A 24,834-nucleotide genomic window follows, 5' to 3' on the forward strand; every position below is an offset into this window, starting at 1 on the left:
GATACCGATCCCAGTTCATATATCCATCTTGATTCTATTTGTAACAGACGGTAATTGATGGGTCCACCTCTGATATTACTAGATACTCGTTCTAGGCCCATAATCTTTATTCCATTTGTACGTCCAAAATGGAATTTTAGAAAGTGTTCAGCTACTGCTGTCTTGTAATTAATATATTTGCGAATTTTATATTAACTCTGATTCAATGGATTCACAAAGATTCTACTAGGACACATAAATTGGCAAATCATGCAATTCCCACAGGGGAAGGAGCCCATGTGCTGAGATCCAGTTCCTGTTCGTTTATGTGGTTTCTGAAAGTGACTATGGGTTAATAGATCTCCCAAATTGGGTGCTCTTCTTGACACAAGTGGTGGTTTATCTGGCACAATGGACCTTACCCTAGGGTCGGACAGCAGGATGTTCCAATTTGCAGTCAAGATGTCTCTTACTTGGTTCCATTGGTTGTTAAATGTGGAAACAAATCGGACGATTTCATCCTTCATCCTCTGCCTTGGTTCTAATAAGTTCTGTCTGTCTGATCCTCTTGCTCGCTGAAAAGCTTTAGATATAACTTTCTTGGGATATCCCCTTTCCTTGAATGGTTCGGTCAATTCTTTTGATTGTTGTTTGAAGTCACCCTCATTACTGTAGTTGCGCCTGACTCTCAAGAACTGTTTAGTGACCTCATATAGGAGACTCGATGCATCTCATACAGACGCTACAGGGACTGGATACATTACTAGTTACGTGTGACGTAGAGTCTTTGTACTCAAATATAGCACATAAAGATGGGATTCAGGCGGTCACATATTTTCTCTCCAAACAGGTGAGCAGCAATTTGGATTTTGACTCTTTTTTGCTTAGGTTATTGGATTTTGTTTTGAGTCATAATTATTTTATCTTTGACGGCAATTATTATTTACAGGTATCCGGTACGGCGATGGGTGCACGTTGTGCCCCCTCGTACGCCAACCTATTTTTGGGTTGGTGGGAGGGGGAGCACGAGTACCGATCGCCTAAATTCGAACAGGTTTTGCATTGGTTTCGTCTTATAGATGATATTTTTTTGTATGGCAAGGGTCTAGACAGAAATGTGTGGCATTCATATCGGAATTAAATAATAACAATTTAAATATCTTGTTAAATTATAACATCTCTGACTCCACAGTAGACTTCCTGGATTTGGAATTAAGACTACACAATGGACAAATTGAATCTAAGGTATTTTGTAAAAAGACTGCAACAAACAGTCTACTTCATTTTTCCTCATTCCACCCCGGACACACATTACGGGGCATACCAACTGGACAGTTCTTGAGAGTCAGGCGCAACTGCAATAATGAGGGTGACTTCCAACAACAATCAAAAGAATTGACCGAACTATTCAAGGAAAGGGGATATCCCAAGAAAGTTATATCTAAAGCTTTTCAGCGAGCAAGAGGATCAGACAGACAGAACTTATTAGAACCAAGACAGAGGATGAAGGATGACATCGTCCGATTTGTTTCCACATTTAATAACCAATGAAACCAAGTAAGAGACATCTTGACTGCAAATTGGAACATCCTGCTGTCCGACCCTAGGGTAAGGTCCATTGTGCCAGATAAACCACCACTTGTGTCAAGAAGAGCACCCAATTTAGGAGATCTATTAACCCATAGTCACTTTCAGAAACCACATAAACGAACAGGAACTGGATCTCAGCACATGGGCTCCTTCCCCTGTGGGAATTGCACGATTTGCCAATTTATGTGTCCTAGTAGTATCTTTGTGAATCCAGGGAATCAGAGGGAATATAAAATTCGCTAATATATTAACTGCAAGACAACCTGTGTAATTTACGCCATAATTTGTCTGTGCCGCAAAGTTTACGTTGGACAGACAACCCAGCAATTGCGTGAACGCATACAGAAGCATCTATCCACTATATCGTTAGCTAGAAGAGACCAAAGTCAAGGGAGAACTCTAACAGCAGTAGCTGAACACTTTCTAAAATTCCATTTTGGACGTACAAATGGAATAAAGTAATATCAGAGGTGGACCCATCAATCACTGTCTGTTACAAATAGAATCAAGATGGATATATGAACTGGGATCGGTATCCCCGGGTGGATTAAATGAGGAACTCTTATTTACAGTTTTTTTGGGTGAGTAAGGCCACTCATCTTATCGTGGTTAAACTAATGGGGAGGGGGTATTGTAGGTTTACTATTTATGCTTTTTTACAGTGGCTAGTGGAATTATAAATCGCTTGAAAATGGATGGACTTTAACTTCAGTGATTCGAACAAGAGACACTTACATAGGTAAGTATTGCACAGAGCACTTTTGTTTTACACAATCCACATATATTTGCTTATAGTCCTTTATCCCCACACACCTTTCTTAGTCTTTATACTTATCTTCACATAAGTCACATTCACATAGTGCTTACACACACCACCCTCACATTTATTCATATGGTCTCACATTCACAGTAGTTTATTAGTACTATTTTTTACACTATGTGCACATTCACTGCCATACCTATTTATAGTCTTTATTGTTATCATGCCAGTAATACCTTTCACTCTCCATTACTAGATTGCTCTATAGGCCTCCTTGATTATTCTTCATTTGACATCCTATATAGGACCTACCTTAATCTTTTTGTGGATTTCCTTTGAATGGCTCCTCTTGGTTCTGGATTTCTTCTGCTGATGCTGGATCTTGTTGAGGATGGATTGGGATCCTTGTTTGACTCCACCACAGTTACTGTGTTCTTCCTGTGGACGGAGGCAGATGGAAAATAATTACCTGGAAATATGTGGGACTTTGGAATATTACCACAGACTAAAGTCAAGTAAAAGTGTTTTACCATATGGTTAATGGACTACGTACAGGTAGCCTGGGACTGGACGCTCAACTTGGCTGGAAATATGTTAGACGATGCCTCGTAGAAGACATAGTGGGGTTCCTATTTGGGATTAGTGCCTCCCCCCATACGAATAAAAAGGACACTGGTGATAATCTCCATGAAACATTGAATAATGGTTACAAAGATGAGATCACTCATTTGCCTCTGACCACCTCCAGATCCTTACGTTTTGTGTATTTGCATTTCACAGATCGTTTTTCTGTCGAGTATTTCTTATATTGTAGGAATAAGAATGGGATCATTAACAATGTGGAATACTAGCTCTACCAAATAATGGTATGAAATACAATATTAAATAATTTAGGATGTATTAGTAGACTTTAACTTTGCACACGAGGGTTATCATTGTGTACAACCCTTCTAGTGTTTTTATTGTGTACTGATATTGTATTGTTAAATAAAAACCCTTTGGCCAGATATCCATGTGCTGTGGTTGTTCCTGCGCTTCCTATTATATTTTAGTAACTAAATTATTGGGTGGATTATATGGGATAGCATAGATTGTTATGATACCAATTCTAATGTTTAACTCATTACCGTTATTGATGGTATTGTCCTATTGGTGACCAACGCACCCATTAACCCACAACATTTTCTGTTGTTACTATACTGTTGTAACTTACATATACAACTACTTGACTATTTTTCTTTACTATCACCCTTTCTTTTTCTGAACTTTGACTTCTCACTGGGTGGGACTTTATTTATGACCTTTTTGACAGACATTTATTAATAGTTGGATACACTATGAAATTTACTGTTAGACTAATTATATCCAATTTGTTACGGGTTGGATTTAAATATGTGGGGTTGCTAGGGGTGACCACCTCCAAGACGACTTGATTAACTATATATGCATATGTGACTTGTTGGGTGCCGCGGTTACCACAGGACACTTGATTACATATAATTTATGCTGATGATTATGATTTTTATTATCATCAGACTATTTTGCCATCTCTATCACATTTTTTTTCCTATTATGCAGTGTATATATTACAACATCTCCCTTACATTGTATATATAACAGCATTTTCTCTATAAACGTATATTACATGTTGTTGTATATGCGCATGTGCAGTATGCCAATGGGTATTGTATATATTTATGTTTTCTTTGGCACCTGCGCATGGTGTTTGATAACATTTTCCTGCGCACGCGCACGTTTAGTCATGCGGTTCAATATGCGTTCCACTGGGTGTGTGTCAGTGGGGCGCTGGGTGGCGCCTCTCCTGGTCCGAGCATGCACGCATGTAAATGTTCCGTACGCATGGGCTTGGGGGGGTGCGCCTCCGGGCGCTACCGCTAGGCATCCACTGGTGGCGCGCATGCGCTTGACTTGTGCCTCACCGTGCATTCCAGTACCAGGACGCGAGCTGAGCGCATTGCCATCACACCCTACTGTATGCACGTTACGTGAATACAGCTCAACTACCTTCCACCGTGCACTCCACGGGGTACGCATCGCACAGTATCCGGAGGGGAGGTAACTTTGCCACCCGACCGGAAGTGGGGACAGCGTTTGGTTACGCCACAGCACATGGAGGCCGTATTATGGACACCGGTGGGGTATGTACGAGTAATTACCTTGCATATAAATATCTGGTATTTCCTTCTTTGCACAACCACCCCTGAGGAAGTTGCCATCCTTAGGCAACGGAACGCGTGGGGTTCCTGGTGACCCCGTCCTCTTCTACCTTTTCTATTCTTGTCTGGGACGCTTGCTTCTATATGGTATTTCAGTATTAGGTCCTTTTCCCTTTGTTATTCTGATGGTGACCACCAGTGGGCCTTTAGTATTATCTGTATTTATTCCACATTTTTATGGGCACTTGCATTTGTAAAATTGTTTACTAACAGATACTCTTTACTGCCTACATGTGGTATACCATCTTAACTAATATTTTTTTTTACATATATGAATAGTGGCACTTTATAAGTCTAGACCTGGTATGCACTGATTTATTTTATCATTGAGGACGGGAGTCTGTTTAGGAGAGGGAGTTCATGGACCCTCTCCTAGGTTGTGTACTGGCTCTAGTAAGCCAGGAATTTTAATGTTTTTAATGTGTTTGTTTAGTTTGAATTTATTCCCTTATGCGCAATTGTATGTCTTTTTCATTAATTTGTACCAATAAAATCATTAATTATTATTGTTGGGTGTGCTGCTGATTGTCAGTGATGGCTTGCTTTGCTATTTGGATTCTGTTTTTCATCACTAGGTAGCACCCTATCTTATTAGGTTTTTTCTCTTTTCAGGTGACAAGGTCTGGCTGCAGAAGTTCCCGAGAACCTATAAACTGGACTCTATCTGGAAAAGGGAGCCCTGTACGGTGACCACAGTACCCTATTCCGACTCAGATGTGTATGAAATCCAGAAGTCAGGGTATGAACCGCAATTCGTTCATCGTAATCGAATCAAGTTGTGTCACAAGGAGGATCTGCCTGTGCTCCAGATACCTTCCTTACCCCCAGTAAAGCCTGTGAGGGAGTATGTGCCCAGAGAGAGAATTCACCTGTCCATGGATGTTCCCATGTTCCCTCCTGGCCGAGCGTCTTGAATAAACTTAATATAGTGTTCTGGGGAGAAGTGTTTTTAATGCCAAGGGATCCCAGTAGCCAAGGCATTGGGCAGAAAGCCTCAGGCAACCCAATACTCAGATGTCTAGTGTAAAGTATTAGGTCTAGTTATGACTATTATGTATAGTCCAAATGTCATGTTGTGTTTAATCCACTGTGTTGCATAGTCACGTCATCATATGAATAGTCAAAAGTTCTTAAAGTAAAGTTATATTTATTGGTCCTCGTCATTGTTACTCCAGTTCTCGGTTGAACACCAAAAATCAGAGCATGTATGGACAATATTACAGAGACTCTTATGTTATCAGCTTTACCAGCCTGGAATGGACATTTGTTTGCAGAAAATGCCTCAGGACTGCATCCGGCCCCAGGGCCACCTCGACTCTCAACTCTAACAGAACCTGCGTCGAGGGCGACTGGTGTTAAGTAGGGGGGTTTGTGATGTCCCAGTACAGGACATGGTCCTGCACTACACTTAGGCCCTGTCAGGTTGAGTCCCTCAGTGACCTGCGGCTCTCCTGCAGTGTCTCCCCTGTTGTGACTATACTGTCATTTATTGTGATAGAATTGTAGTCAGCGTATTAATGTATAGTTAGTATAAAGGACCTGTGAAGTGTCACGTGTTATGTTTATGTTATCACATGTTACCCAGAGGGCACCAGGTTAACACATGACCCGCAGCTCGACCAATGTGGCTTTGGCTCAGCCCCCCTCTATAAAAGGGGCGGCCATTACAATTCTCTCTCTTCTTCCACCACTTTACTAAGACCAGCAAACACCAGAGAACTCAATGCTAGTGTCCAGCACCTGGAAGGCTTCAAATCTACAGTCATTCCAGTAAGTCAAGTCTATGTCTGCTTTCACTATCTACAGTCTAGCCAAGCCTAAAGTCAAGCATCTAAAGTCTATAATTGGTCCCAGCAAGCTGTGAGGCCACCTCTCTGGGATTCTGGCCTAGCTGTGAAGATAATAACACCTATCTGACCTCAGTAAAGCCCCCATTAAACCATAACTTGGTTGTGGACTTTCCTTTCACTGCCTAGCCATTGGAATAGTGGATACTGTTCGTGTGGTTCCGGTACCCAAAAACCACTCTGGCATCACAAACATTAGGGGTTAATAACACATTGCCCCTGGGGTTATTACCCTCTTGCCCCATCCACCTACACCGCTACACCCCGTGGTCCCGCCATCACATAGAATGTGTCGGCAGATAAGAACAATTTGGCCCATCTAGTCTGCCCAATAATCTGAATCCTATCAAAAGTCCCTGGCCCTATCTTATATGAAGGATAGCCTTATGCATATCCCATGAATGCTTAAACTCCTTCACTGTATTTGCAGCGACCACTTCTGCCGGAAGGCTATTCCATGCATCCACTACTCTCTCAGTAAAGTATTACTTCCTCATATTACTGCAGAAACCTTGGCCCCTCTAATTTTAACCCCTTAAGGACCTGGGCTTTTTCCGTTTTTTCATTTTCAATTTTTCCTCCTTAATTTAAAAAATCATAACTCTTTAAAATTTTCACCTAAAATTCTATATGATGGCTTATTTTTTGCGTCACTAATTCTACTTTGTAATGCCTTTAGTCATTTTACCCAAAAATCTATGGTGAAATGGGAAAAAAAATCAATGTGGACAAAATTGATGAAAAAACACTATTTTGTAAGTTTTGGGGGCTTCCGTTTTTACGCAGTACATTTTTCAGCAAAAATGATACCTTATCTTTATTCTGTAGGTCCATACGGTTAAAATTATACCCTACTTGTATAGGTTTGATTTTGTATCACTTCAGAAAAAACTCATGAATACATGCAGGAAAATGTATACATTTAAAATGGTCATTTTCTGACCCCTATAACTTTTTTATTTTTCTGTGTTCAGGGCGCTATGAGGGCTCATTTTTTGCGCCGTGATCTAAAGTTTTTAGCGGTATCGTTTTTCTTCTGATAAGACTTTTTGATCACTTTTTATTCACATTTTTGTGATATAAAAAGTGATCAAAAATGCGTTATTTTGGACTTTGGAATTTTTTTGCGCGTACGCCATTGAACGTGCGGTTTAAAAAGCGGTATATTTTTATAATTTGGACATTTCCGCTCGCGGCGATACCACATATGTTTATTTTTATTTGCACTGTGTTTTTTTTATTCTTGGAAATGCCGGGTGATTCAAACTTTTATTAGGGGAAGGGATAATTGAAAGGGTTAATGATTTTTTTACACATTTCTTATGCAATATTATAGCTCCTATAGGGGGCTATAACATTGCATTAACTGATCTTTTACACTGATTGATCCATCTCCATAGGAATGGATCAATCAGTGTTTTCGGCGATTGAATGCTCAAGCCTGGATCTCAGGCTTGAAGCATTCATTCGGCGATCGGACAGCACAGTAGAAGGTAAGAAGAGCTCCTCCTGTGCTACAGCTGTTCGGGATGCCGTGATTATACAGAGGCGATCCCGAACAGCTCCCTGAGCTAGCCGGGCACTTTTACTTTCGTTTTTTGTCGCTTCACTTTGACGCCGGGCCCGCCACGATATGATGCGGGGTCACCGTGTGACCCTGCGTTATATTGCAGGATCGGGACCCAGGACGTACCCATACGTCGTGGATCCTTAAGGGGTTAAACTATGTCCTAAGGGGTTAAACTATGTCCTCTTTTTTTTCTTTTAAATACGCTCTCCTCCTTTACCGTGTTGATTCCCCTTATGTATTTAAAAGTTTCTTGCAACCCATGTACTGGTTTAGTAGCTCTTCTCTGAACTCTCTCTAGAGGATCTATATCCTTGTGGAGAAGAATTGCCATATATATATATATATGGAATGCATTTCATATTTATGATGCCGTGCTCTGAAACATACCACTGCATGTACGGAAAGCTTACTACTTAGTGGAAAGTGGACTTTTCAGATGTCGCCGGGCTATGTGATATCATTGGAATCTGTAACATAAATGTTATCAAAGGGATTTCTAACACTAAGGCATTATTATGAGGAATAAGAATTGATTCCTGGTATTACATGTGGAATTCATTTCATTTTAAAAGGGGATTATAGGTCTAATCTCCCTATAATCCATCAAACTGTTATAATAATTTAGGATTTATAATGAAACTGGAGATTTCTATCCAATGTTGTATACAACACTCCACACTATACAGAGCACAGAGCCATCACATGAAATGGGAGCACTGGTTTTAAACACTGTAGTTAACAAAAAAAAAAGGTAGCCGCTATGGGAACCGGCGTTGTCAGCAGTCTTTATACTTACGTTTATAAAACTAACATTTAGCTCTTTTGCCGTGTATCCCCTCTGGAGATTGCGCCTGGCATAAACATCATAATCACGGACGATTCTAGTGATTATGTCTGACGTTGAGATACCTTCTGTCCTCTGTGTTGGTACAAACATGCCTGTCACAGAGAGGAAAGGTGTTCAGGATGAGAAGATTTTATGTGAGAGTGGTTAAAACATGATTATCCACCATTCTTATGGATGTCATCTGCATCTCAGACAACCTTTCCCATTAATTCTTCAGAGCAAATATTTCTTTGTAAAATAAATATTGAGGATTAATACTATTTTTCCAGATATACAATAGCTATAAAAATAATGATTATCAATTTTGCACAAAGCTACTAGATTTGTATCAAGTTTGGTGAAAACAAGAAATGAGAGGGCAGTGCAATATATTGGATAAAAATGTACCCTTTTCTTTACCGATATAGTTTATAACAGAAAGTATGGCAATAGAAGAGTACTATTAAAGTGCAACTGTCATGAGTTTTTATCCCCCCCAGACTACTACAATCTTGTTACAGATGTCCATAACATAACTCCTTCTTTTATAACTTATAAAATACATTTATTCTGCGGTAAGGCACAGTCGGATAGGCATGGCTTGGGTTTCGCAAAGCCCCACCGCCACCACGCCTATCCTCCCCTTTCAGAGCTTGGACCGCTGTGAAGTAAGACGCAGTGCATGCGCCCCTCCCTTCCTCTAGTACTGCACCTGCGCTATGAGCACAGGGCGGTGACGCATGCGCTGTAGATGCGCTGTGTCTTACTACACAGCGATCCCAGCACTGAAAGGGGAGGATAGGCGTGGCAGTGGCGGGGCTTTGCGAACCTCAAGCGACGCCTATCTGACTGTGCCTGACTGCAGGATAAATGTATTTTATAAGTAATAAAAGAAGGTGGAAAAGCAATAAAGGTATGGTTACACTCACGTTATGGACATCTGTAACAACATTGTAGTAGTCTGGGGGGCTAAAAAATCATGACAGTTGCGCTTTAACTATGACTGACACTACTGATTATTATAGGGGACATGGTAGAGCATATAGTGTACCCATTCATACTTCATACACAACTTAATAGTCACTATAGACAGTACTGTATGTCCCTGACCAGAATGGTTTGCTCATTTGTTGGCCAATCGTTGGTGGGTTCACACTGGGTAATGATCGGGAACTTACATTTGTAGGAACACTGGTTTGCCCAAGCTTATGCCTATGTAGTGCAAGAGTTTCAATTGATGCCACTGCAGCTTCACCTTGTAAGACATACTATACAGATTAACCCTTTTATTACCAGGACAGATAGGTATTTTGCACATGACAATGGATCCAATATGTTTCTCTTTTGTAGTCTATTTTGGGGAAATCTTTCTCTGATGAGAAATTAATTAATTCATGGTAAATGAATCCTCTATTTCTCCTGTGAATGCAATTGACTTGTGTGTTGGCATTCATAGATGCCTATTCTTCCACCTTGAACATTGGATTAGCCACCCTTGATCATTAGTCCCAACTTGTTCCATATCAATATGTGTGTAAAGTAGAGGCTGCCCCTACCAGAACACCCTAGACATCCCCAAAATACAGCACAGACTGAATAACAAAGCAGATTACCTGCCTCCTTTATGTGTTTGTAGACATCATCAGAACCTGCTGATGAATATGGGATGTCATCATGAGCCACAAAATCAATCTAGAAAAAAAGGACATAACGTATGAGTACAATAAAACAGCACCCTGCGCTCACTATTATATACTGCTTCTGTGATAAGGCTGGCTTTACCAGACTAGTCCGCAGACAATGGCCCTTATTTACTATTTTTCCTTCTCTCTCCCCTTTTCAATGGTGAAGTTTTCTTTCATATGCATTAAAGGGGTACTCCGCTTAAAAACATCTTATCCCCGGGCTGTCAGCAGCAGCGTCCGGGACACGGAAGCTTGGAGCTTCTGTGTTCATGAAGTCATGCCATGCCCGCTCCATTCATGTCTATGGGAGGGGGCGTGACTGCTACGTAGTAGCCCTCATGCCCCCCCATAGACATGAATGGAGGGAGCGTGGCAGCTGTAGTCACCAGTCATCCGGCATGGAGCAGAGTTAGCTCTGTGCACGGATGACTACGGTGCCGCGCCAGAGAACGCGGGGGTCCCCAGTGGCGGGACCCCCGTGATCAGGCATCTTATCCCCTATCCTTTGAATAGGGGATAAGATGTTTTTCGGTAGAGTACCCCTTTAATGTACTTTTTACATGTTGGTAGCTTTCTGTCAACTTTGATCGCCGTGTCTGAAGGGTTAATAGTGCGCGGCACAACGATCGGTGCTATGATTAGCAGCCCGGTGCTATGCTGGGACCGACCCGGTGTGATGCGGGGTCACGGCGTGACCCCGTTTTAAACACCGGTACGGGGCTCAGGGTGTACAGGTACGCCCTGAGTCCTTAAGAGGTTAAGGATGCAGGGCATACCTGTATGCCCTGCGCCCAGTCCCGGTATTTAAAAGGGGGTCACGCCGTGACCCCGCATCATACCGGGTCGGTCCCAGCTAATGATAGCCGGGACGCAGGGCTAATAGCGCGCAGCACAGATCGTTGTGCCGCGCGCTATTAACCCTTCAGATGCGGCGATCAAAATTGATCGCCATATCTAATACGAAAGTAAAAGCTTCCCGGCAGCTAGGTCGGGCTGATCAAGACTATAGCAATAAAATTGCGATGTTCTGATCAGTTAGGATGCGAGCGGAGGCCCCTTTACCTTGCTCCATCATGTCCGATCGGCGTTTGATTCCTCAAAGCCTAAGCTAAGGCTTGAGCAATCGAGCCCCTAGAACGCTGATCCATGCAAAACTATGGCTTTGCAGGGATCAGGTTAAAAGATCAAAAAGATCAGTGTGTGTAGTGTTATAGTCCCCTATGGGACCTATAACACTGCATTAAAAAAAAGTGAAAAAAAGTTAATAAAAGGTCATTTAACCCCTTCCCTAATAAAAGTTTCAATCACCCCCCTTTTCCCATAAAAAAACTGAGTAAATAAAAATAAACATATGTGGTATCGCCGTGCGTGTAAATGTCTAAACTATAAAAATATATTGTTAATTAAACCGCACGGTCAATGGCGTACGCGCAAAAAAATTCTAAAGTCCAAAATAGTGTAGTTTTGGTCACTTTTTATATCATAAAAAAAAAAATGAATAAAAAGCGATCAAAAAGTCCGGTCAATGCAAAAATGGTACCGATAAAAACTTCAGAACACAGCACAAAAAAATGAGCCAACATACTGGCCCGTACACGGAAAAATTAAAAAGTTATAGGGGTCAGAAGATGAGAATTTTTAACGTATACATTTTCCTGCATGTAGTTATGATTTTTTCAGAAGTATGACAAAATCAAACCTATATAAGTAGGGTATCATTTTAACCATATGGACCTACAGAATAAAGATAAGGTGTCATTTTTACCGAAAAATGCACTGCATAGAAACGGAAGCCCCCAAAAGTTACAAAATGAAATTTTTTCTTCAATTTTGTCGCACAATGATTGTTTTTTCCATTTCGCCGTGGATTTTTTGGTAAAATGACTAATGTCACTGCAAAGTAGAATTGGTGGCGCAAAAAAAAAAGCCATAATATGGATTTTCAGGTGTAAAATTGAAAGCGTTATGATTTTTAGAAGGTGATGAGGAAAAAATGTAAGTGCAAAAACGGAAAAACGCTGAGTACTTAATGGGTTAAAGTCCCATGCAATTCAATGGGAAATGTATGTTCCCACATAACTTCCGTATGGCTGGAGATATTTCAATAATACCTGGTACACACATATTACATATCAAATAAAAATATATGATAGTTAAATTACCCTTACATACACCCTTATATAAAAGATGCAAGTATATGGGACTTCCAGTACCTTACGCCACAAGCTCCACTCGGCATCTCCTGGTGAATGTGTCAATCCGGCTTGCAAGCCACACCCCATCTCACAAAGACACACCCACTGTTTAAGCCTTTTATTATCTACCCTTTTTGTGCATCGGTCTGGCTTGCAAATCACGCCCAGTCCCACAAAGCCACGTCCCCTTCCATTTTCAGCTTACAATATCTTCATCACAAATCAGTCCAACCTGAGGACAGGATATGAGGATGGGACATATGGATGGGATATGAGGTCGGGATATGAGGACAGACTATGAGGTCGGGATGTGAGGATGGGATATGAGGACGGGATATGAGGTCTGGATATGAAGACTGGATGTGAGGACGAGATATGAGGTCGGGATATGAGGTCAGGATATGAGGTCGAGTTAGGAGGATGGGAAATGAGGTCAAGATAGGAGGTCGGGATATGAGGACGAAATATGAGGTTGAGATATGAGGATGGAATATGAGGACGGGATAGGAGGTCGAGATAGGAGGTCGAGATATGAGGATGGGATATGAGGACGGGATATGAAGTTGGGATAGGAGGTCGAGATATGAGGATGGGATAGAAGGTCAACAAACCTACTTGGGGAAAAAATCCCCTCAGGGAAAACCCTGACTAAAGACCCCTACAAAACTAAACTAAAAATTTACTTTTATTTCTTCCATCAAAATATTGATGTGTTTTGCATTTTAGCCACTAGATATGAGGTCGGGATAAGAGGACAGGATAAGAGGTTGAGATATGAGGACGGGATAGTGATATGACAACGATATATGAGGACGGGATTTGAAGTCAAAAGCTTCCTCCTTTGTTGATTTTATATACAGCTAATATATATATATATATATATAAAATAAAGGGAACACTTAAACAACACAATGTAACTCCAAGTCAATCACACTTCTGTGAAATCACACTGTCCACTCAGGAAGCAACACTGATTGACAATCAATTTCACATGCTGTTGTGCAAATGGAACAGACAACAGGTGGAAATTATAGGCAATTTGCAAGACACCCACAATAAAGGAGTGGTTCTGCAGGTGTGACCACAGACCACTTCTCAGTTCCTATGCTTCCTGATTGATGTTTTGATCCCTTTTGAATGCTGGTGGACCTTTAACTCTAGTGGTAGCATGAGACGGAGTCTACAACCCACATGAGTGACTCACGTAATGCAGCTCATCCAGGATGGCACATCAATGCGAGCTGTGGCAAGAAGGTTTGCTGTGTCTGTCACTGTAGTGTCCAAAGCATGGAGACGCTGCCAGGAGACAGGCCAGTACATCAGGAGACGTGGAGGAGGCCGTAGGAGGGCAAAAACCCAGCAGCAGGACCGCTACCTGCGATTTTGTGCAAGGAGGAGCAGGAGGAGCAATACCAGAGCCCTGCAAAATGACCTCCAGCAGGCCACAAATGTGCATGTGTCCACTCAAACGGTCAGAAACAGACTCTATGAGGGTGGTATGAGGGACCAACGTCCACAGGTGGGGGTTGTGCTTATAGCTAGACACCTTGCAGGATGTTTGGCATTTGCCAGAGAACACCAAGATTGGCAAATTCGCCACTGGCGCTGTGTGCTCTTCATCGATTAAAGCAGGTTCACATTGAGCACACATGACAGAGTCTGGAGAAGACGTGGAGAACATTCTGCTGCCTGCAACATGCTCCGGCATGACCGGTTTGGCAGTGGGTCAGTAATGGTGTGGGGTGGCATTTCTTTGGGGGGCTGCCAGAGGTAGCCCTACTACCATTTGTTACTGAGATGAGATCCTCAGACCCCTCGTGATGTCACGGCCCGCCCCCCTCAATACGAGTATATGGGAGGGGGCGTGACGGTCGTCACGCCCCTGCCATAGACTTGTATTAAGGGGGCGGGCCGTGATGTCACGAGGGGCGGAGCCATGATGTCACACTGCTCCTTCCCCTGTATCGCCTGTCATTACGCACAGAGCGAACTCGCTCTGTGCAGTAATGACAGCGGGGTGCCGCAGCGGCAATCCCGGGGGTCCCCAGAAGCGGGACTGCGGCGATCTGACATCTTATCCCCTATCCTTTGGATAGGGGATAAGATGTCTAGGGGCGGAGTACCCCTTTAATACTAGGCAATACAGAGAGGTGTAAGAACACACCCTGCTGCATATGGGGCTGTGTAGCCTCAGATCAGTCTCAGTGCTGATTCCGATCCTTGTCCACAGCCTAAGGGGCCAGCAAGGGGCACATGAGCATCAAAACTGGACCATGGAAGAATTTACGATAGGGCACAGTATGTTGAATAATGTTTTCTTTTACATTCATGTCAATGATCTTCCCTAATGACTGTGGCCTCTTTCAGCAAGTTAATACACCCTGCCACATTGCAAAAAATTATTCCAGAACGGTTGGACGAACATGATAAAGAGTTAAAGGTGTTAACTTGGCTTCTAGGTTCCCATGACATCAATCTGAATGATCTCTGATCCGAGATTTTAAAGGGGTACTCCGGTGAAAACCTTTTTTCTTTTAAATCAACTGGTGGCAGAAAGTTAAACATATTTGTAAATTACTTCTATTAAAAAATCTTAATCCTTCCAGTACTTATTAGCTGCTGAATGCTACAGAGGAAATGCCTTTCTTTTTGGAACACTGATGACATCACAAGCACAGTGCTCTCTGCTGACATCTCTGTCCATTTTACCAACCATGCATAGCAGATGTATGCTAAGGGCAGCATGGTGGCTCAGTGGTTAGCGCTGCTGCCTTGCAGTGCTGGGGACTTGGGTTTAAATCCCACTAAGGACGACAATAAATAAAGCATTATTATTATTATAATAACGTCAGCAGAGAGAACTGTGATTGTGATGTCATCAGAGAGCATTCCAAAAAGAAAAGAATTTCCTCTGTAGTATTCAGCAGCTAATAAGTACAGGAAGGATTAAGATTTTTTAATAGAAGTAATTTACAAATATGATTTACATATATGATCTGCCACCAGCTGATTTAAAACAAAAAAGGTTTTCACCGGAGTACCCCTTTAAAGGATCTACTGCTAACATTTTGGTACCAGATACCATAGGACACCTTCATTAGTCTTGTGAAGCCCAGGCCATAAAGCAGGGGACTACACAATATTAACAAATAATCTTATAGCTGATTGGTGTGTGTGTGTATGAATAAATATATTATAAATACATTACATAATATTATTTAACATACAGATGTTCGGAGTTCATTATTACCTTATGTTTCTCTAAAAATTCTGGAGTGAGCGTCCATGGGGCGTCAGTGATGACTTCATCCACATACCTACAATGGCGCAGAGCTTCATAGCGTTCATTCTCATTCATTACTGTGAAACCTTTGTACTTGTGAGTTAACTCATCACTGCAAACTGACAAACACCATTAGAAAACTGTTCTTGATGTCATTTTTGCTTGATCATGAAACACAGACACTGCACACTGCAGACCTTTAATAACGCATTTAAAGTGGTACTCCGGTGGGAAATTATTTATTTATTTTTTCAAATCAATTGGTTCCAGAAAGCTAAACAGACTTGTAAATTACTTCTGTATAAAAAAAAAATCTTAATCCTTCCAGTACTTATCAGCTGCTGTATACTACAGAGGAAGTTGAGTTGTTCTTTTCTGTCTGACCACACCAGAGTAGGAGCAAATCCCCATAGCAAACCTCTCCTGCTCTGGACAGTTCCTGACATGGACAGAAGTGTCAGCAGAGAGCATTGTGGTCAGACAGAAAGGACATTCAAAATGAAAAGAACTTCCTCTGTAGTATACAGCTGCTGATAAATACTGGAAGGATTAAGATTTTTAAAGAGAAGTAATTAACAAATCTGTTTAACTTTCTGGCACCAGTTGATTTGAAAAAATTGTTTACCAGTAACGATCTTAAAGGGTTACTCCGGTGGAAATGTCAATCAATGTTGGTGATCATGGAAAGAAATTGCCTAGTGATCACATTACTTTCATCATTACATGTTTGCTTTTAAAAGGAATGTGTCATCAGAAAATGACCTATTATTTAACTAAAGATTTTATTTGAAACTTTTTTTTTTTACTTTTGGGATTTTGTTTTAATTTGGTTCTTTTGAAAAAATGTTATTAAAATGTATCTCTAAATTTGTCGCAGTAAATTTTTTGTAGACTTTTAATTTTCTCATGATAGTGTTCAAAAGTTGTTATTCTGCAGTGTTAATGAATTTATCATTTGACTTTTGGTAAAAAGCCGTAATGCCCTCAATTTGTCTCAATTCTACATCAGCCCTGACCTGGCTTACAAAACTGTCTGTGTACAGCGTTAGTAAAAAAAAGCCGCACACAATTTCATAACAAGTTTTTAAAAGTTGAGAGAAAACACACAAAGTGGTGGACTAAAGTGTAATAAAAAAATAAAGTGTACTAGCCCCATATTTATCATATGCCTTCCATCACTTAATAAATTGGCGCACATACACATTACCACCACACAGATTAAGGGCACGTTCCCACTTGGCGTATACGCAGTGCATTTCACGCTGCGCAAAATCTGCAAAAGCAGCAGGAAATATGCTGCGTATCCCTCGCTCACCATTCACACAGAGCTTTCCGGCGGCAGCCCTATGTGTGTAGTGAGTTTTGGAGGTGGAGCCACGCGTCACAGACACGCCGACACACGGCCCCGCCTCCACAACTTACTGCACACATAGGGCTGCCGCCGGAAAGCCCTGTGTGAATGGTGAGCGAGGGATACACAGCATATTTTCCGCTGATTCTGCAGATTTTGCGCAGCGTAAAATACACTGTGTATACGCCAAGTGGGAACGTTCCCTAAAGGTGTAGAAAAGTTGTTCACCCTCACTACCCTTCATAATTCCCTCCTCAGCCTTTTATTTTCTAAGGTCTACACTGCTTTCAGCGGTTGTGCCAAGCATATACGCCAGAAAAAACACTCTGTGTAGATGCTGTGCATGTCTATAGATCCCTGTAGACTAGACAGGAGCCCCTGGTGTCCTTTTGGCATTCACCAAGCAAGTGTATCCTGGTAAACGGTTATCTTTTTTTTGTATAGGACAGCACTTTTTTACTCAGATGGCCACTGCAAAAAAAAAATAAAAAATACATTATATGCAGTATACATTTTTTAACCATGGCATCCTATTGATGACACATACTACTGCAGGAAAAAAAATAAATAGATAATAGTTTTAGGGTTTTGGGGCTTAGGTAATAGAACAGAATGATAGACTTATTAAAATAAAATCTATTTTGAGCAATACCAGCAAGAATAATACATTTGTTTATACCTTTAAACATTTAAATAGCCGGGACATTTAAAGGGAATCTGTCAGCTCTATATCATGCTTTGAGCTCAAATGTCAAGGAGATGGTCCCAAGCAACAGCATACACGACTCCCCACCCGTCCCTGCATTGCCTGGCGTACAGGGCTTGGCTTCCAGCACTGAGCCCTGTACATCAATGATCAAGGACAGGGAGGGGTGGAGAATGGGAGCAGGCATGCATGCTGTGGCTCAGCACAACCTCCTTGACATTTGAGATCTGAGCATGAGCTAGTGCTGACAGATTTCTTTTAAAGCGAACCTGTCATCATGGAAATTCTAATTTAATTTATCTGCATCATGTTAGAGAGCAGAAAGAGATAAACAGATCTATTTGTGGGGGGAAATTCAATATCACTTGTCATTTATTGATTGATATTTCTTCTCATTTCATGCTTAGGAGTAGAGTGGATGATCCTATCATTGAGTAACCATTGTCTATTGGACGCCTAAAAATTGTTACAAATTACAAGCTATACTTTTCCCAACAAAGATATATATATATATATATATATATATATATATATATATATATATATATATATACATACATATATATGTCAATCTGCTCAGGACTTCCTGTTTTACACCAAGTTGCCAATAGATTAGGTAGCATTTTCATAGTGACAGGTTCCCTTTGAGCACTGCCCCCAGGAACACCCCAAAAATAGCCACTTTTGAGTGGGGTTCGCACACACGTCGCACTTATGCAGCCCAGTCTGCACAGTTGTCCTGCCAATTTGTTACATTTATAATAATTTTCAAGCCTGTACAGTAAATAACAGCACTTCTTTGCCATAAGAACATTTTTGGTCAGTCCATAGTTTACCTCCAACCAGCAGATAACTGTTTGGGAACAGGTTCTTGGCTTGCATAAGGGCTCTTGCATGACCTGAGTGGAAGAGATCAAATATTCCATCTGCATATACCCTGACAGGTCGGTCAACTGGAAAACACAAAGGAAAGACGTCAGTCTCAGGAGCTATGTGACTTTCTTTTCAACCTATGATTATAAAAAACTAGAGGGAGATTTATCAAGGGATTTAAGCAGCTTTTTTTGTGCACAAAAAGTCGCACGTGCGCCTAAGCAATTTTTTTGTGCGACTTTTGTGGGTAAGCAAAAAATACCAATCTGCCCTATCTAAGCAATTTTCTGTTTTTACTTTGCAGTGGTCCAGGATTTATCATTGTGAAAGTCGCACGTAAGCAAATAAATGTCGCAAACCCCCTTCAAAAAGCCGCAAGTGTAAGCAAGATCAGACCTGGCTAACAAACTTACCAATGACAGCATTTTCAAAAAGTCACAGGTGAGACAGCTCCGCTCCCCGGCACCCACTCACATCTACCACCTGCCTGCAAGGTACTGGGACTACAACTCCCAGCATGTCCTCACTGTAAGGGCATGCTGGGAATTGTAGTCCTGTAATAGCTAGCGGGTGGGTGGTAGATGTGGGTGGTCGGGGAGGGAAGTCGCACAAAAAGTCTCACCTGCGACTTTTTGTGCAACTTTTTTTTACTTTCATTTTCACAGGCACAGTGGCAGCTTGTCACCTGCCCGCACATCTCCCGCCCACGCAACACTACTACAACTCCCAGCATGTCCTTACTGTAAGGACATGCTGGGAATTGTAGTTGTGTGGCACGGGGGGAGTGTGTTAGATGGGCGGGTGGACGACAAGCTTGTCGCCCGCCCGAGTCGCATGACTACAACTCCCAGCATGTCCTTACTGTAAGGGCATGCTGGGAGTTGTAGTCATGCAGTGGGGGCAGGTAACAAGCATGTCACACGCTTGCACATGTCCTCCCAGCCCTTCTGCATGACTGCAACAGCTATTATGTCCTTACTGAAAGGGCATGCTGGGAGTTGTAGTCATGCGGTGAGGTGCGGAAAATGTGCAGGTGGGTTAGGGTGCGTTCACACTAAGTAATTCAAGAAGAATTTACTCGAGTAATTCCTCTTGAATTCTCCTCTCCAAATTAATTCACATCTCCTCGACGCAGAATTCCTTTCTGCTTGAAGAAAGAACATGTTCATTCTTCAAGTGGAACCCACGAGCAGAATCCAATAGAAGTCAATGGTTAAAAAAAAAATTCTGCCTGACATCGTTTTCAGGTGGAATTCGAGCGGATTTCGAGAGGAATTCAAGCGGAATTCAGAAAAGTAGATTCAGTAGCCTCCTTAATTCCTCTTCATTTCTGCATGGAAATTCCACTTGAATTCCGCTTGAATGTCGCTTGATGGAGAAGACAACAATTTCCTGACGGAAATTATTCCTTGTGAATTCCTCAGTGCGAACGCATCCTTACAATAAATGTAACCTATTTTTCTTGGGTTTTTTTTCCTTCTAATTTCAGATCCGTGTATCCTGTGGACTACGACGATGAGCAGTGTTTTTTATTGTTAATAAAATGGTTAACGAGGGTTTGTGAGGGAGTGTTTTTTGGAATAAAAGTTTTTTAACCCCTTAAGAACCAGGCCCATTTTGGCCTTAAGGACCAGGCCAATTTTATTTTAGCATTTTCATTTTCTCCTCCCTTCTAAAAATCATAACTCTTTTATATTTCCATCCACAGACCCATATGAGGACTTGTTTTTTGTGTAACCAATTTTACTTTGGAATGACATCACCTATTTTACCATAAAATTTATGACGCAACCCAAAAAATATTATTTATGTGGGAAAATTGAAAAGAAAACCGCAATTTAGCAAATTTTTGAAGGTTTTGTTTTCACGGTGTACACTTTATGGTACAAATAACATGTTTTCTTTATTCTGTGGGTTAATACGATTAAAGCGATACCCATGATATATGCTTTTCTATAAATCTCAAACTATTTTAACAAAGTTTGTATGTTTGAAAGTGCCCTAGTTTGATCACCCATAACTCTCTCATTTTTTCGTAAACAGGGTGGTATGAGGGCTCATTTATTGCGTCGTGATCTGTAGTTTTTATCGGTGCCACTTTTGCTTATGTTTTACTTTTCATAAATTTTTTATTATTGTTGTTTTGGAATAAAATGTGACAAAAATACAGCGATTTTGGACTTTTTTTTTTTTTTTTTATGTTTACGCTGTTCACCCTACGGGATAATTAACAATATATTTTGATAGTTCAGACTTTTATGCATGCAGCGATACCAAATATGTTAAGGATTGGGGGTTTTTCCGTTTTTGCATTTTAGTTTTTTGCTCCTTGCCTTTAAAAAATCATAACTCTTTAAATTTTGCACCTAAAAATCCATATGATTGCTTATTTTTTGCGCCACCAATTCTACTTTGTAATGACGTCAGTCATTTTGCCCAAAAATCTATGGTGAAACGGAAAAAAAAAATCAATGTGCGTCAAAATTGAAAAAAAACGCAGCTTTGTAAATTTTGGGGGCTTCCGTTTCTACGTAGTACAGTTTTCGGTAAAAATGACACCTTATCTTCATTCTGTAGGTCCATAAGATTAAAATGATTCCCTACTTATATAGGTTTTCTTTTGTCGTACTTCTGGAAAAAATCATAACTACATGTAGGAAAATGAATACGTTTAAAATTGTCATCTTCTGACCCCTATAACTTTTTTATTTTTCCGTATATGGGGCAGTATGAGGGCTCATTTTTTGCGCCGTGATCTGAAGTTTTTAACGTTACCATTTTTGCATTGATAGGACTTATTGATCGCTTTTTATTCATTTTTAAATTATATAAAAAGTGACCAAAAATGCACTATTTTGGACTTTGGAATATTTTTGCGCGTACGCCATTGACCGAGTGGTTTAATTAACGATATATTTTTATAATTCGGACATTTCCGCACGCGGTGATACCATATATGTTTATTTTTATTTTTATTTACACTGTCTTTTTTTTTTTATGGGAAAAGGGGGGTGATTCAAACTTTTAATAGGGGAGGGGTTAAATGATATTCATTCACTTTTTTTTTCCACTTTTTTTTTGCAGTGTTATAGCTCCCATAGGGTCCTATAACACTGCACACACTGATCTTTATAATTGATTACTGGTTTCTCATAGGAAACCAGTGATCGATGATTCTGCCGCTTGACTGCTCATGCCTGGATCTCAGGCACTGAGCAGTCATTCGGCGATCGGACAGCGAGGAGGCAGGTAGGGGCCCTCCCGCTGTCCTGTAAGCTGTTTGGGATGCCACGATTTCGCCGCGGCTATCCCGAACAGCCCACTGAGTTAACCGGCAGCTTTTACTTTCACTTTTAGCCGCGCGGCTCAGCTCTGAGCGTACGGCTAAAGGGTTAATAGCGAGCGGCGCCGCGAGCGGCGCTGCGCGCTATTAGCGGCGGGTCCCGGCGTCACTATGACGCCGGGCCCGCCGTGATATGATGCGGGGTTACCGTGTAACCCCGCGTTATATCACGGGAGCAGGACCAAGGACGTACCTGTACGTCCTTGGTCCTTAAGGGGTTAATAATTTTATACGCTTTTTTGAGGGTAAAATGGGTAAAATGGATGATTTATGTTTTTATTGGGGGAGAAGAATTTTCAAATTTTTTTACTTTCTATATTTTACATTTTTTTTTTACTTTTTTTTACACTTTAATAGTCCCCATAGGGGACTATTTATAGTAATCATTTGATTGCTAATACTGTTCTGTGCTATGCATAGGACATAGCACTGATCAGTATTATCAGTGATCTTCTGCTCTGGTCTGCTCGATCTCAGACCAGAACAGAAGACCCCTGGAGACGGACAGAGGCAGGTGAGGGAACCTCTGTCTGCCATTATGGAAGATCATATCCCCGCGGGCGATCCAATCATCCATTTAAAGAACTGCACTGCCACAGATGCCGTGATCTGTATTGACAACTGCATCTGAGGGGTTATTGGCAGACATCTGCTCAATCGTGGATTTCCGCCATTACTGGCGGGTCCCTGGCTGCTGATAGCAGCCAGGAACTGCCGCACATGATGCGAACTCTGGTCTGGTGCTCGAGGTCATGGCGGAGTGTAAATGTACGTCATGGTGCGTTAAGTACCATGGCACCATGACGTCCATTTACATCCATTGTCACTAAGGGGTTATACATGTTTTTTTCTTTATTTACTTTACAGGCTTAGCAGTGGAAGCCGTCTTATTAACAGAATCCATTACAAAGCCAGGGCTTAGCTAACCCCGGATTATTACCCCAGGACCCACCGCCACAGGGTTGCCAAGAAGAGCCAGTACCAACAGGCCCGGAGTGTCAAATATGGTGCTCCTGGGCATAGGCAGTATCAGGCTGGCATTATTTAAGCTGGGGAGGGCCAGGAACAATGGTCTTCGCCTACCCTGGTAACGTCAGGCTGTTACTGCTTGTTTGGTATTTGGCTGAGAATGAAAATATGGAGAATCCTATGTTTTTTTCTCATAAATAAGTAAATAATAAAAGAAAAACCAAACAAAAACAGCCTGACATTACCAGCGTGGACGAGGACCATTGTTACTGGCCCTCCCCAGCCTAAATAACGCCAGCCTGTTACCGTCTAGGCCCAGGATCGACATTTTTGATGCTCCGGGCCTGTTGGTACAAGCTCTTCCTGACACCACTGTGGCGGTGGGTACTGGGGTAATAATTAGGATTAGCACTAGCTGTTATGGGGGATAATGTTAAGCCCCGGCTTAGTAATGGACTCCGTCTATAAGACGGCTTCCACTACTAAGCCTGTAAAGTAAATTAAAAAAAAAAAAAACACACATTTCAAAAAGCCAAATTCATCAACCCCCTGCTCCTGTAATAGTGTGATAACTATGTCACAAATAAGCAAACCCAAAGCAAAAAAATAAAAAAAAGCCTACAGAACTCGCTTACCAAAGCAAACAATGATAACTGTCCTCTATGTCTTTTTTTTATTCAAAATCTGCTTCACAGTGTCTGTAACCTTATTTAAAAAAAATCTATACACTAATAACACACATAAGATAACAGAGACATCCACACACTGTGTTTCACCTTTTCTATTCAACTCAATGAAATTATAATTTTTTTACCAAAGAGTTCCAGCTCAGTTACCTAGAACATACAGTATTTAGCAATGACAATTCCACCTATAAACATTGCATCTAAGAACATTTTAATACAGAAATACAGTATTAAACAAGGTGAGGGATAAGTCGATTAAATGAACAGTAAGGAGCAGTATTAAAAGGGGAATTGTGTCTGTAGCTGGTACATCATTTGGCATAATAGCAGGATGCCATGTTTGTTTTTGGAATGTGCTGGTTGTGTAGAGAGCCATAATTATCTGGGAAGCAAACTCTATAGACATCGAATCATGGAGAAGTCTTCATGGCAGTCTGGGCCAGATAGAAAACTGGAACAGTGAATAACTTTGATCAGATACTTTTTAGTCTTCAGGTTTACTCACTTAGGCTGGGTTCACACTACGGTTTGTAATTACGGTTTCCGTATACGGCTGGGAGGAGGGGTGGGTGGGGCTTAATCGCGGCGCCCGCACTCAGCCGTATTCGGGAACCATATTTAATGTATGTCTATGAGCTGACCGGAGTGAACCGCAGCCTCCGGTTGGCTGCTTTTTCGGCCGTATGCGGTTTCCCGACCACAGGCAAAAACGTGGTCGACCACATTTTTGCCTGCGGTCGGGAAACCGCATACGGACGAAAAAGCAGTACCGCTGGTTAGTGCTGGGGGAACAAGCTGACAGTTTTCCTTTAAGGAAGTGGGCACCACAAAAATCAGGGACAGAGGGTGTAAGTCAGTTCAGGGCTGTACTTATCCCTGCCCAGAGTGACATCCAACTTCTGTTTTTTGTTATGTTTTGGGGTTTCTTTGATGA

General features: G+C 41.5%; 1 protein-coding gene across 4 annotated transcripts in view; it reads right to left on the reverse strand.

Annotated features, from left to right (window-relative positions):
- Nucleotides 1–24,834, reverse strand: part of PCYT1B (phosphate cytidylyltransferase 1B, choline) — a 126,401-nt gene that overhangs the window by 32,669 nt on the left and 68,898 nt on the right. For all 4 annotated transcript variants that reach the window (XM_056558790.1, XM_056558788.1, XM_056558787.1 and 1 more), the window contains exons 3-6: nt 18,866–18,982; nt 15,940–16,091; nt 10,423–10,501; nt 8,780–8,922 (exon numbers count right to left, since the gene is read on the reverse strand). In XM_056558790.1, the coding sequence (XP_056414765.1) occupies nt 8,780–8,922; nt 10,423–10,501; nt 15,940–16,091; nt 18,866–18,982 (491 nt within the window). The remainder of the gene's footprint in view (nt 1–8,779; nt 8,923–10,422; nt 10,502–15,939; nt 16,092–18,865; nt 18,983–24,834) is intronic.

This window comes from Hyla sarda, chromosome 2, assembly GCF_029499605.1.
Source record: "Hyla sarda isolate aHylSar1 chromosome 2, aHylSar1.hap1, whole genome shotgun sequence".
NCBI classification, from domain to species: Eukaryota; Metazoa; Chordata; class Amphibia; order Anura; family Hylidae; genus Hyla; species Hyla sarda.